Genomic DNA, 14,487 nt, shown 5'->3' with positions numbered 1-14,487 from the left:
AATTTAAATTAAATATTTTCCAATTTATTTTAAAACACAAACGAAACATTAACAAAAAGGTAAAAGCAAACGCAAACCGGCTGAAAAATCGTTTTCAGGGTGCTAATTAAATGAAGATAAAAACAAAACTAAAAACTATATAAAAACAAAAAAAAATAGTGAAGCTTAAAAAAAAAGATAAAATAAAATAAAAACAAAGTTTGAACGTTTTTGATTGGTGCCGTAGCTGAAGCAAACTGAAACAAGATAATTGTTTATGTATTTTCAAAATATAATTCACAATTATTATTTCAAAAACTAACAGAATTTAATGTAAAACAAAACAAAACAAAAAATAGCTGCAATACTACAAAACAAACAAACAAACTACAAAGCAACAATAGCAACAAAAACCGCAACCAAAAGTACCTGCAACAATTTAAATAGTATAAACAAAAACAAAAACAAAAATATTAAAAAAAAAACACTAAAAAATACACAAAGCATTTAATTTTTTATAATAAAAAAAAAATAACAAATTGAAAAATTGCGTCGTCAGCTGAGCTCGAAAGAAATGCCTTGCCTAAGTTTTTTGTAAATAATTTTATTAAATTTATCATGCGCAAAGGCAAGAGCAACAGGGCCAGCTGCCACGCCCACTACCCCATGCCGTGTGCATTTATTATTTTTCAAATTTTTTATTTCAAGTTTTTTTTTCATTTTCAAAAAAATCTGCACACGCGCCTTAAATTTTAAACAAATTTTCAATTCAATTTTTTAAATTCTTTCTTTTTTTTGACAACAAACACAAAATAAATAAAACAATTGGTAAATTGGGTGCCTATAAAAAATATATAAAATTAAACGAAACTATTAGTAAAATTTTATAAAAGAAAACGTAACAAAAATGCTTTTATATATTTAAATAAAGAACTAAAGTAAAATAAAAAATAATTATAGCAAAAGGAAAACAAAAACTTGTTAAAAAGTAACAAAAGGAAACGAAAGAAAAACCTCTCAAAAACGTTCTCAAACAAAAACAACAACAACAAACAGCAAAATCGACAACAAAAATTCAAAATCGAAAACTTTTGGCACACCTTTCGAAAACATTTTTCAAACAAAAACAATTTTCTTTTCTAATTTTCAAATAACTAAAAACCAAAAAGAAATTTATTTAAATTCAAAATTCAGTTTTTTCGGCTCTCAATATGATTTTTATAACAAAAAAACAAAACAAAAAGAAATGCTGTAAAAAGAAAATGATTGAAAACATATTTGTTGTAAGCAAAAGAAAGTAAAACATAAAATAGCCAAGGCGTCCGACCGTGGGCGTGGCACTTGTACATAGCATAAAGGCAAAAAGAAAATGCAAAATAAACGCAGAGTTTTAGAGTTTAAGGTTCAGTTGTAAAAGTTTATATAAGGAATGCCCCTACTGCTGGGCATGTAGAACATGAAATGTCATGTATATATATACATATGTACATATATAGATAAATATGTGTGTATGTATATGTATATATGTATATGTGAAGCGCATATGTAGGAAACACTTAGGCTCGCCAAAAGTTGCTTGCAAGTAATTTTTCGTTTCCCGTTAACTTTTAGTTTTTTCTACACTAATTTTCCGTTTTTTGCTAGACTTTTCATTTTACATATAAACTACAGGGTGATACACACACACACACATACATATATACACACACACGCGCACACGCACACGCACACTCAACTGCAATAGCTAACGAAATAGTATTCACAATAATGAAAAGAGAGAAATCTAGTTACAATATACCCCTATATATACATATACAGCCTGGCCGCTTTGAGAATCGCATAGAGCAGCTCGAGCGGCCTCCTTTTCTTGTGTAGTTTTTAATCCTTCGCCTCCTCCCACTTGAAAACCAGTTTGTTCTGTGATCTGCGGCGTTTCAGACGTTGCAAAGTTATTTTTGTTTTGCTTTTATTTAATTTTTTTTGTTTCTTTCGATATAGTTCGCTTATAAATATATATATATATATAATTATATATATATATATATATATCTTTATATAGTACTTTGATCCCATCTTTTAAAAACTCGAAACAGCAAGAAAAGAAAAAGAAAATAATGAGAAATAATTGCAATAATTTAATTTTAATATATATATATATATATACACATATATGTACCCTGTAATTTAACCCTACACATACACGCACTTTCGCTCAGCCGCCACCCCGCCCCGCGGACCTCGCCCATTGTTATTTGCCGCCTCTGCGCTAGCCTGGCCGCAAAACGTTCTCTGGAGTCTGAATTACATATTATTTTTTAAGTACGTTTTGCGGTCGTGGTGGGCGCTTGGCAGTGTCAAGCAGCACTGGGCGTGGCACACACCCAGAAACATTAGAGAGTTAATACTAAATAAAGAAATTTAATTTAAGTTTTTATGTTTAGACTTCGCACACATATATATGTGTGCATATATGTAAATCAAACTCAGGAACTCATATACCTCAGAAATCAGAAACTAAAACTTTGTTTAAAATTGCTTTATATATATATATACGCTTATATATATATAGGGTTCAAAGTTCATTTGAAGATGCTAAATAAAAAAAAACAGCTTTAGTTCTTAGTTATGTATTTTTTATGTTTTAGTTGTTTATTTTTACCTAAACTAAGCTTAAATATTAAAGCAAAAGACACACACACACACACACAACAATAGCAATAATTACAGCAACATTAAAATATATCGAACTGCAATAGTTAACTGAACTACCTCAATGGGCCCCAATAGACTGCGCATATAGCAAAAAACAAAAATATTTTTAAATATAAAAAAAAACTAAAAATAACAAAACTTTTTTTAAGTTTTGTTTAAACACACAAACCACACACACACCCGCACACACACAAACACACTGAGACACCTTTTGGCTTTGGTTTTCATTTCGAAATATTTACAAAAACAAATTTCATTTGCAACACAATTTTTTGGCTTTAACTTAAACGAAAAAAATCCCAAAAATTTTGGTTGTAAAAAAATAAAAACTTCATTTGTGTTTTTTTAAATTAGGTTTTTGTAAATATGCGCTAAATTTAAACACGAAATTTCAACAAGAAAAAATGGAACACATTTAATGTAAAGTTAAAATCTTTTGGCTATCTAAAAACGTAACTTTAAACAACAAAAAAAAAACAAAACAACACAAAAATAATTAAAAAATTTTACTATATGCTAAGAAGGTCATATGTTGTATACATTAAAAATTTTTGGCAAAGCAACTAAATGAGGCAAAACAAAAACAAAAACATTACATTAACTAAATATGTAAAACACAAAAATGCAAAAAAAAAACAAATACAAAGAAATTATTTTAAGGCTATCAAAAATTTTGAAAAAAAAATACAATTTCAACTGTAACTGTCCAAAAAAAATTAAGAAATAAAAAAATTTTGTTGACAGCCCCAAGAAACGAAAAAAGCAAAACAAAATATAAATTCAATTCAATGCGCAAACCCAAAATGGTTATAAAAACAAAATATGTAAAAAAAACAAAAAAAACCTTTCTTCAAGAAAATTTTTGCAAAAAAAAACGAAGCAAAATCTATTTTAGGCTTAAACTTTCGGCTAAAATATTAACAAAAAAAAAAAAACAAAAAGAAAATGTAAACTTAAACAAAAAACAGCATATTTTTAACACACAAAAAACATTAGGCACTTGCTAAAAAAATAATAATAATTAACAGTTATTTGCATAAATATTTATTTCGAGTAAAAAAAATCATTTTTAGGCCCAACTTTTGGCTCAAAAAATAATTTCTTTGTAAAAATGTAAGTGAGAAAAGCGAAAAGAAGAAGAAAAATGCGTAAATTAATAACTAAATTTAACAAAAAAAATTAAACTAAACACAAATGTCGCCATTTTGCATTTAGAAGAGCGTTAAAAGTTGAAAGAAAAAAAAAACAGAAAATAAATGAAAAATTGATTGTGCAAAACAGAGAAAACTTTTAATGTACATAAAATAAATTAAATATTTAAAACAAAAACAAAAATCTATAACATATTTTGTTTTTGTTTTTTGTTTAATTAAATTTAACATTTTTTTTATAATTTTTGCATTGTATAAATTAATTTTTAAGTAAAAAGTGTAACACGTGAATTATTGTGTAATTGTGCACAGGTACAAAGAGCTAAACTTATATATATATATACGATGAATATATATATAAAATAAAAAATAAAATAAATAAACACGCGATGTATGTAATTTTTGTTATATATTTTTTGTTAATACTTGTTTTCTAATTAATATTTAGTTGAATATATATTCAAAAAAAAAAAAAAAAAACAAAAACAAGCCAATTGTACTTATAAACAATTTTCATCAAACTACACTGAGCGAAAAAAATAGTTACAAAATTACATAAAAACTCCTTTACGTTCTGCTACACTGAGAAAAAACTTGTATCCGTAAGTTATTTGAAATAACTATAAAAACAAATATGGCAAGCAGTTAAAAACCGAAACGAAATTAATTTTTAAGCGTAAAATGTAAAAAATGTATGCTATTTTTTAATTATAATTTAATAACATTTATGTTGTTTTTAATTTGTTTAAGCAGCACGCGAATTGGCTTGTTTACAATTTAATTTTAGTTTTTAATGTTTAACTAAATTTTAAAGTAAAATATATATATATATATATACAAAATATATATATATAAGCAGATATATATATATATATATATATATTTAAATAATTGCTAAATTAATGCAAAACTAAATAAATGTTAAAAACCAAAAAAAAAGAAAAAATTCGAATAATTGGCAAATTTTATTTTTTTGTTAACAAAATTTGAAAAATTTATATTTTTATTTTCACAGCAAGCGGACAAGAAACAAAAAGCATAAATATATTTTTATGTTAAGGCAAATACGTATACTAACGAAAGAGTTTAAAAAATAAATTAAAATAAATTTGTTTAGGCCTAAGCAAACTTTACAGTTCAGTTCAGCATTATATATATAATACATATATGTATATACATATATATGTGTATATATATATAAAGTCGATTCTGGTATCCCCGCCTGCCCCCTCTATGAATGTGTAAATCAAGTTGTTGTAAATTTGTCTAAAATGCAAATCGAAGCGAGTACAAATTAAATTTAATATATATGTGCGTAAAAAATATTATTTACTTAACATTTTTCTATTGAAATTATCAGTTTTCTCATTTTCATTTCTAATGTAAGTCACACACTTAATGGGAAAAATTTAGAGACAAAGCAAAAGAGGCATACAAAACACTTTTGGAACAAAGACAAGTACAAAATTTCAGGTAATACGAAAAAGTAGCAGTAAAAATTTTTTAAAATTAACAAATATATTATGCAAATACGTACAAATTTTTCGGCATAAAAAAAGTAAATTAAAAAAAAGCAAAAAACTAAAAATAAAAATTAAGTAAGAAACTGCCAACAAAAAAATGTTTGGCAATTGGTGTGACTTTTAGCAATGCTTTAGTTAAATAAATGAAAACTTGCAATGGAATGTATGAAAAGATATATTTATTTCTTAATTTATAAACTTTAGTTTTTAATTTAACAAAACAGCAACAAAACTTGAGTTACACATGCCAAAAAAATATAAAAAAAATAAAACTGCGCTGAACTGCAAAGTGTGCGAAAAAAAAATGAGAAAATTACAATGAGAAGAAATTTTTATTTTCAAAAAAGTTTCGAAGAAAGTCCACTTAATAAATATGAACGATGTAAATGTATGCTAAAATCTATGTACATATACATTTATTACAAAATAAAGGAACAACTTAAGCAGACGATAGTTTTAAAAAGTATATAAATAAAATCCATTTTGGAGCAAACTCAGGGCATTATCAAGACTCACGACGATGTATACATGCATTTAATACCAAAAAAAAAAAGAAAAACTTTTCGATATGTATTACAAATAAAAATATAAAAAAGTGAAGCAAAAATTTGTAATCATGCAAAATAAAAATAACGATTATGAACAACTCAGGTATTAAAAATAAATATTGAAAAAGAAAAATGAAATATTTTCAAAAAAAGGAGAACGACATTTTTTTCAAAAAAGTTGTGCAATATTCTTAAAAGTTTTCTAAATACGTAATAGTATTAAATAAAACTAAAACTAACAAAAAAAAAATCAAAGCAAGTAAAAGAATCGAGTGTTCATAAAAGAAAGTTAGGCATGGAAAGAGATAGAAATAGAGTGTAGAGAAAGAGTGAAAGTGAAAGAGCGTGAGTTTTTGAAGCAAATGACGATTTAGCCTTATAATTTTATATTTAGTTTCTGTTTTAATCCTTTTTGTTCATAACAAGCCACAAAAACAACAACACGACAACTATAACAACAAACAACAACAAACAAACATACAAACAAACAACATACGAAACACACACAACAAATAACACACAAAGATACAAAAAATAGTAAAATAAATAGCTAAATGAAAATGAGTTGATATAAAAGAAGGAAAACATAAAACTGTGATTACATTTTTTATTGTCGATGCTGATTGATAACAAAAATGTTGCATAAAAAAAAAACAAAATTGGCAAACTTATAAAAAACAAAAGGTAAAAGAAAATAGCTTATGATTTCTTTGATGCATAACTAAATAAATATTTAATTAGCCGAAATATTAAACTTCAAAAGATTTACTAAGCGTAAAAAAAAGCAAAAAAAAAAAAATAAAAAAAATACAAAATATTACTTATAAAATGATTTGAGTATTAGTAAATAATGTGTATCAAGTTATATAATTTACCACTTTTTTCATTTAAAAAAGAAAACAAAACAGAAACTTTAAAATTGTACGATTGAAAAACTAAAAATTCAACATTTAGTTCACATACCACTGAACACTTTCTGTATGTAGTGCACTTTAGTTAAAAATTAAAGTCTGAGATTTTACATTTATATGGTCAAGATATACACCTAATTAATAATATATAAAAACTTATTAAAAAAACGAAAAACAAAAAAAAATTGACTAAGTTTATGAATTATTTAAACAACAACAGTAAAACATACAACCAGAAACAAACACTCATACACACATTTATATTTGGCTATATACTACAAAAAAACTATATATATAGAACGCAAAATGTGTAAAGAAAAATGAAAAAAAAATCGTAACTAAACTGTATTTTCACTCTGATTTCTATATATACATATGTCTGGAATATGTGCAAGCGTGAAATTTAAGTAAACAGCTTAAATATATTTTTAATGACAATTCGGATTAAAAAATTTACGATTATGGCATAAACTTTTGTGTAAAATATTAAATCTAAGCTATACAAAAAAAAAAAAAACAAAAACAAAAAAATTACAGAAGAAAAAACGCATTGTAACAAAAACTCACACAGCATGGAAATGGGGAAAACAGATATTGAGCATAAAAAAGTATATGAACGAAAAATCTAAATTCAATAAACTTGTTGCAAAAATATAATAAAAAAAGAAACACTTGTTTTATTTACACACTTAGAAATGAAAAGTTGGCGCGTGTTGGAAGAAAACCTATCAATCGCTTTAATCGATAACTTAATTCGATAGCTATGGACTGCATGCTGGTCACACAGTTTGTTGAACAGCTGTTCGCTTGTTGACGTTATCTGTGAATGGTGAATGGACGCCATTGTGTTACGTGCTGACGAATCGAGTAAGTAGAAATTTGTTATTAATAGTGTTAACTTATGTTTTAATTTGTATGTAATACTGACAAATCACACTTTATAGCGCTAAATAAATAACGATTCGATAACTATCAGAGACGCTTCAGAAATCTGCAATTACAAAAGAAGAAATACAACAAATAAGGAAGTAAAACAGTCACAGTTAACAAAATGGTGAGTAATGCGGTTGATATGAAAACAAATCGAACAAAAAGAAAGGAAACCAATTTTAATGGTTGCGTAAATCCCTGCAATCATATTTAAATACACATGAGGCCAATATAAATATATGTACATGTCTATATGTATAGTTAGCCTATGACCTAAAACAAATGCCCATATATGGAAGTCTTCATAGCTTGCCGGGTATTACAGAAGGAGGGGCAAGGTAAAGAAGAAGAAGTGAAACACTTATCAGCTGTGGTTGGCAAAAAAAATTATGACTCAAATATATTTTTCTTACCACACGTTCGTTTCTTACAGTCGGAAATGCAAATGGATTGTGCACTGGATTTGATGCGACGACTGCCGCCTCAGCAGATTGAGAAGAATCTGATTGACTTGATTGATCTGGCGCCCGATTTGTGCGAGGATCTGTTATCATCTGTGGACCAACCACTGAAGATAGCCAAAGATAAGGAGCATGGCAAAGATTATTTGCTATGCGATTATAATCGGGATGGTGATTCGTATCGTTCGCCCTGGTCGAACACTTATTATCCAGCGCTGGAGGATGGCCAAATGCCATCAGAACGCTTACGAAAGCTAGAAATCGAGGCGAACTATGCGTTCGATCAGTATCGTGAGATGTATTATGAAGGAGGCGTCTCCTCTGTTTATTTGTGGGATCTAGACCATGGCTTTGCTGCAGTCATATTGATCAAAAAAGCCGGCGATGGCAGTAAAATGATACGTGGCTGCTGGGATTCCATCCATGTTGTGGAGGTTCAAGAGAAAACCACCGGGCGCACAGCACACTACAAACTCACCTCGACTGCGATGCTGTGGCTGCAAACCAACAAACAAGGCTCGGGAACTATGAATCTGGGCGGTTCACTAACTCGGCAAACAGAACAGGATGCCAATGTGAGTGAATCATCTCCACATATCGCGAATATTGGCAAAATGGTCGAAGAGATGGAGAATAAAATTCGCAACACGCTTAATGCAATTTACTTTGGCAAGACCAAAGATATTGTTAATGGTTTGCGCAGCACGCAATCGCTGGCCGATCAAAGGGATCAGGCGGCCATGAAACAGGATCTGGCTGCAGCAATATTGAGGCGTAATGTTAAACCCGAATCGAACTGAAGCTGAGTTGAGTGTGAAGCCTTATATATAGACAGTAATCGACTTCAAATTACAGCATTGAGCAATTAGTAAAGAAAAGAAAACACGAAAACAATGCGCATTTCTAGACATTAAATTTGTTAACGAAACATTATAATAGAAAACTTGTTAAATGAAGGAAACCACAAAAAAGAGAACAAACAAATGTATTAATGTAAATTGATTGCCCAGTTTTCTGAAACTCCTCACGCTCCGCCTTGTTGCATTTTTAATATCAAATTTCAAGTCCAGCTCTTTAGACAGTATCTATTAAGTATCTATATTTGAGTATTTTTTCTGTATCTGTATAATGAATATATATATATATCATAATTTGTAATCATATTTTTTGTATTCAAAAGTCGCCGCAAATATTTTCGTATTTCATTTCACTTTCGCTTTTGATTTTCGATTAGTTTGCATTTTACTTTTGGCAACGATTGCTGAGATTCGACATTTAAAATAATTGTGTTTATAAATACATATATATATATATAAATAAATTAAATAAATATGTATGTATGTGTATTGTAACAATAAGAAGCTCGAAACATAAATTTTACATTATGTACTTTTACTGAAACGCTCTGTATTATGTGAAAAATACACATTATGTACCGATCAGCGAAACATATCTATTTATTAATATTATGTTTTGAAGGAATGGCGTCATAGGGCAGATGTAGCTAAAAACTTGGTGAGAATATCATTCTATTATTTCTATTTTATTAATTTACCATATGGAACTATATATTTAAAATTTTTTTGTAAGATTTAAAAAAATTGTAACTAAGTCAACAATTTTTAATCATCTCTTCCAAATTATCAGGCAAATCAAATTAGAAACGAAGATTTCTATTTTCCTTTTCGATAGCTGATTAAGTGGGCTAATCGAAGCCTACTTGTAATATTTGTATCTCTTTATTCCAGGTCTAAAAACTTACTTTTTTATGTTTAATAAAAATTTTAAGTTTTGGTTTTGGTATGGCTATGCTTTTGTTTATTTTTCATGAAAAAATCGCAAACTGCGCTACAAGTTACAAGTTTTATAATCATTTTGTTTATCAATTTAGTTTCTTTTTTATCATTTTAATTAAGATAAGATGTGTGGTCTTATATCGAGAACATGAATACAAATATATTGTTTAGTTATCAGTAAATTGAATTGAAACTTTTTCCTGTTATGCGTATCGTTCAATATTGTTTTTCTTTATCATGATTATTATTACATTATATAGTTTATATAAATACTTTTCTGTTTCTTATTTTTTTTTTTTTGCATTATCAACTATATACAAAAACGCGACAACATTTATGCGTGTGTGTGTGGGTGTATCTGATAGAGTTTTGTATGTGGATCGTTTTCGGCTTTTCGTCAATACTTTAAAGTATTTTGTCGCACTAGATATCTACAAACTTAATGCTAAGTGATTACAAATAAGTTAAGATTTAGATATAATTAGTTAGGCCGAAAATGAAAAATAACTCATACGATTTTTGCTGTGGTTGCTGTTGTTTACATATACAATATTTTACACCGGCTGCCAAATTCGAAACGTGCTTGTGTGGAAATGGGGGAAGGGATTAGTTGTTTAGCATTGGGACAAAGGGCAACAGGAAGGACAGTCGAGGAGCAGTAGTAGACCAGCAATTAAAACGCCTCGACTCTCATTTAGTGCGTACATTAAATAGATATAAATAAATGTGCAGCATATATATATATATATATATATATATATATTTATATATATATGTATACATATATATATATATATATATATATATATATAGATATACATGTAAAAGTCTCTTAGGTACACTGCTTATTGCATTTTGGAAACTTCAAACTTAGTATTAATTATTTCCTCATCGGAATCGAGCACAGGCAGCGCTGGATCACCCATCGATGATGGTATATTCTCCTCCACCCAACGCAAATCGTCATCTTCGGTGGTTGTTGCTGCACGTGAGTTTTTAGTGGATTGTGCATTACCGTTTTGATGAGAGCCACGCATCTTAATGCCATACGCATCTGCTACAAACTGATCCTCTTCATCTGTAAGTGCAAGGCAAAAAAGTTAATAAATGTTGTGATATATACTTATTGTTGTTCGAGCTAACCCTCATCGTCCTCATCCTCTGGATTATCCAGCAGCGGTGTAAATGCATATCGCTGATTATTATTTGTGGGTCGCCAAAGAATCATAATGACCAGCAATAGCACAGAGAACAATATATGCCAAAAAGCTGTATCAATCCAGATATCTCGCCAACCCTAAAAAGCTTAAATATATAGACATAGCTTAAAGGCAATTTGCAGTTGGACTTACAGGCGTACAGCTCTCGGTTTTACGCAAACGCAAGGCAAACAACATAAAGATCAAAGAAGCAATAACAGCGAATATGAGCGTATTAGTAAAATGTCTGTACAGTGAGAGCTTAACCATATTTCTGCGCAGCCGCAACGTGCGCGTTGTCTGTACGAGCGATGTGAATATCCACCAGCAAATTACAGTATCCAGCACAGCGAGCGGTATGGTAGACAAGAGCAGCTCACTGCGATCGCTTTTGACCCGGGTAATGCGCAAATAGCTCTCCACGCAGGCCAATACAAAGTATAAAGTGCCCACGCCTACAACGCGATGCAGCATAGGACCCAAGCGAGGTCTGTCAAAAGGTACAGATAACAAAATTAAACTAGATTCGCCTAGCTCTACACATTCCATTACTTGACTATGCCGAAGCCCAGGCTCATTATGATGACCAACATTCGAGCTAGTGTGCGCTTAGCGCAGGATACAAACTCAGCTACTAGTTCAGCATGTTGCACGGGATAGCCTGTATTGGACACCGTTTGATACTCTGCATAGAAGAAGGCTTTCTCCAACATGCCAAGCAGTATGACACCTCCTATCCAGAATTGTATGCGCAGCAAATCACGCCATTGGGCAAATGAAACAAATAGCCAAATGATGCCAAATATGACGTAGACTACGCACATGATCAAATAGAACTGGAAGAGATAGTAAAAATATATAGTGGTATAAATATGAGCAATAACTTGATTAACTTACCGGCAAAAAGGGCCAATCGATGGCTGATATATAGCCATGTGGACTGAGGAATTCAATATGCACCGTGGCATGAAAAGGTTGACCAGGTGGAGACGTTAGTATGGTCAGCTCCAGCTCGTAGATGCCATCTTCAACAATACTCGCAATTGCCCTGGGTATTGCCTAGAATATGTTTGTTTATATATTATAAACTAACTGCCACATATTTAAATGTGTAAGGTTTGCACTTAGAATACATATGACTAATTTAATCAACTATTTATCAACTATAAATATATATTCATATATATTCAACCGATCTGCTGTAGATTGCAGTTGCCTATTTACTAATATCATTTATCAGTACAAAAACTTGTTTTAATTAGTTGAATTAGAAGTAGTCTTTAAGCTTATAATCTTGATTTAACATTTCTCATATGCATATTTCCTATAAATTCATATCATGTCATAAATATTCATTTACTTATCATATTCACACACAGCCAACGTATCTACATGTATAATATGATTACTAAAATAGTGAAATTAATTAAAGGGCAAGAAAATAGATAAGCATATAATATACAATTACTGCGATTCACTTTGCAGAGCTACTGTTATAATTGCTATAGTTGTGCTATAGACTTACAACAGAAATCAGAATTCTGTCGTAGCTATTGATAGAGTTTCTAAACATTCGAAAAACACGATTTTTTATGGTATTATATATATATATATACCGAACAACTAAACTACTCCTTACATATGCATTATTCCCCAAAAAAATATTTTATCAATCATTCTTATACTTCCGCATAGAACAACACACACACAATTATAAAGTACGATAAGTAGACGTTTCTGATAACAGTTTTGTATGTTCCTTAGATATTTGCTATTGAGTCAGACGCACACGCTAACACGCAGTTATGGAATGAAAATGTTGCTACAACAATTACCGAAAGTGGATTTCGGCTCTTCTTCAGCTCATGCACTTCCTCCGGCGCCTGTTTGCCAGCGACCTCCGCGGCATCGCTTAGTACGATAAGATGCGTGCAGTTGGCATATATATTCGTGGATTTCACAAGGTGACTCAAGCTAACATTTTTTTGCAGATTCGGCTTGTCGTTGAGTGTTTGCAGCTGTATAAATGTATATTGTCAATTTAAAAAAAAAAACATGTATGTATATATATATAGATTACTTACAAATCGAGCATCGTATAGACATGGATGTTTCGTCAACTTAAAGTTAATGGCTAATGGAACTTCCCCGTCAGAAGAGCATTCCACTATATAAAAGGGTGAGGGCAAGTGTACATAGAGCGAGTTTGTTTGTTGTGAAGGGGGTAAAGGGGAGTAGTAAAAAATTTTCAGTTATTGCAAATTGCTCACGTAGCAAAATTCATGCACTTACGTTTTATATAGATCTTTGTATTAGCCAACAGCGGACGCTGCTCCACAATCGGTTGCAGATCCTAATCAAATGGGAATTGGCCGTAAATTTTTTTTGCATAGTTTTTGTTTTGGTTTTCCCATTTTTACCTGATCTATAACAACGTTAATGATGCCGGGATCTGATTTGCCAGACGCCAGGGTGGCAAAACTGGCAAGTAGCGTCAATGTGATTGTAAAATGCTTCCACATTATGTATACGCCACACGAAACCACCTAAATAAATATTATTTATTTATTTTCTCTGTTTTGTTGGCTACGCGTTAGAACAATACTACTACAATTTATCGGTCAACAAAATTATCGATTACGGATTGTGACTGCGCAGTCGAAGGTTCTCTTGCCGGTGTCTGCATATTAATTAAGCGATATACTTATGAAAAATGACCAATTGCCAAATCAATCAGCAATCTTACGAATTGACTTTGGAGAAAATAAAAATGTAATTTAAATCATATTGTATATCAACCAATGTTGCAAGTAGTATTGAACAGCTGTTCAATTTAATCGTATAGAATACCGCAAGTACTTGTTCTCGTTTTCTGTGAATACCAATATTGTCGTTATCGGCTTATCGAAAAAACAAAAATTCAGCATTTTGTTCTTTTAGTTTTTGCAGATTGCTCAAATGTTTTTATTGCCATAAAACATGGTAAATGTTATGAAAGGAGTGCTCGTGGAATGGTAAATGAACAATTTTGAGTTGATTTATGTATTTGATTTAAAGAATTTCGTTGTAGTGATCCGGCTATGAAACAATTTTTGCTACATTTGGATGAGAAACTGGCGTTGGGTCGAAAATTTATCATACAAGACTTGGACGAGAGTCATTTGTTTATTTCCACGGATATTGTTGAGGTGCTTCAGGCGCGCGTTGATGAGTTAATGGATCGCATTAGCTTTCCATTGCACGAGAAGGATCCATAAACTTAAAAAATAATTATTTA

At 30.1% G+C, this 14,487-nt stretch overlaps 3 protein-coding genes across 3 annotated transcripts; 2 read left to right on the top strand and 1 right to left on the bottom strand.

Moving 5' to 3' along the window:
• Positions 1 to 7,604: 7,604 nt before the first annotated feature.
• Positions 7,605 to 9,306, top strand: LOC111603758 (F-actin-capping protein subunit beta). The gene is made up of 3 exons (XM_023321489.2): positions 7,605 to 7,691; positions 7,769 to 7,878; positions 8,188 to 9,306. The coding sequence occupies exons 2-3, from the start codon at positions 7,876 to 7,878 to the stop codon at positions 9,013 to 9,015; spliced, it is 831 nt and encodes a 276-aa protein (XP_023177257.1). The 5' UTR covers positions 7,605 to 7,691; positions 7,769 to 7,875; the 3' UTR covers positions 9,016 to 9,306.
• Positions 9,307 to 10,844: 1,538 nt separating this feature from the next.
• Positions 10,845 to 13,854, bottom strand: LOC111603750 (transmembrane protein 87A). The gene is made up of 9 exons (XM_023321473.2): positions 13,631 to 13,854; positions 13,503 to 13,563; positions 13,295 to 13,377; positions 13,046 to 13,228; positions 12,108 to 12,269; positions 11,763 to 12,046; positions 11,364 to 11,700; positions 11,155 to 11,308; positions 10,845 to 11,089 (listed from the first exon to the last, which is right to left on the bottom strand). Exons 1-9 carry the CDS (start codon positions 13,730 to 13,732, stop codon positions 10,857 to 10,859), a joined length of 1,599 nt encoding a protein of 532 aa, XP_023177241.2. The 5' UTR covers positions 13,733 to 13,854; the 3' UTR covers positions 10,845 to 10,856.
• A 254-nt stretch (positions 13,855 to 14,108) lies between these two features.
• On the top strand, positions 14,109 to 14,483 carry LOC111603752 (general transcription factor IIH subunit 5). The gene is made up of 2 exons (XM_023321475.2): positions 14,109 to 14,224; positions 14,281 to 14,483. Exons 1-2 carry the CDS (start codon positions 14,190 to 14,192, stop codon positions 14,465 to 14,467), a joined length of 222 nt encoding a protein of 73 aa, XP_023177243.1. The 5' UTR covers positions 14,109 to 14,189; the 3' UTR covers positions 14,468 to 14,483.
• The last annotated feature ends 4 nt before the right edge of the window (positions 14,484 to 14,487 follow it).

The sequence above is a fragment of the Drosophila hydei genome, unplaced genomic scaffold (genome assembly GCF_003285905.1).
Source record: "Drosophila hydei strain 15085-1641.00,03,60 unplaced genomic scaffold, DhydRS2 tig00000172-arrow-pilon, whole genome shotgun sequence".
Classification (NCBI taxonomy): Eukaryota; Metazoa; Arthropoda; class Insecta; order Diptera; family Drosophilidae; genus Drosophila; species Drosophila hydei.
Note: the sequence above shows the minus strand (reverse complement) of the source record. Positions and strands in the feature narration are given on the sequence as shown.

Bases quoted from the DNA above. Each gene is read 5' to 3' on its own strand.
- LOC111603750 (XM_023321473.2), bottom strand. From the start codon at position 13,732: ATGTGGAAGCATTTTACAATCACATTGACGCTACTTGCCAGTTTTGCC. The intron at 13,229-13,294 runs GTAAGTAATCTA...ACATTTATACAG, and splicing joins GTCTATACGATGCTCGATTT to CTGCAAACACTCAACGACAA. The intron at 11,309-11,363 runs GTAAGTCCAACT...TAAGCTTTTTAG, and splicing joins AAACCGAGAGCTGTACGCCT to GGTTGGCGAGATATCTGGAT.
- LOC111603752 (XM_023321475.2), top strand. From the start codon at position 14,190: ATGGTAAATGTTATGAAAGGAGTGCTCGTGGAATG. The intron at 14,225-14,280 runs GTAAATGAACAA...ATTTCGTTGTAG, and splicing joins AAAGGAGTGCTCGTGGAATG to TGATCCGGCTATGAAACAAT.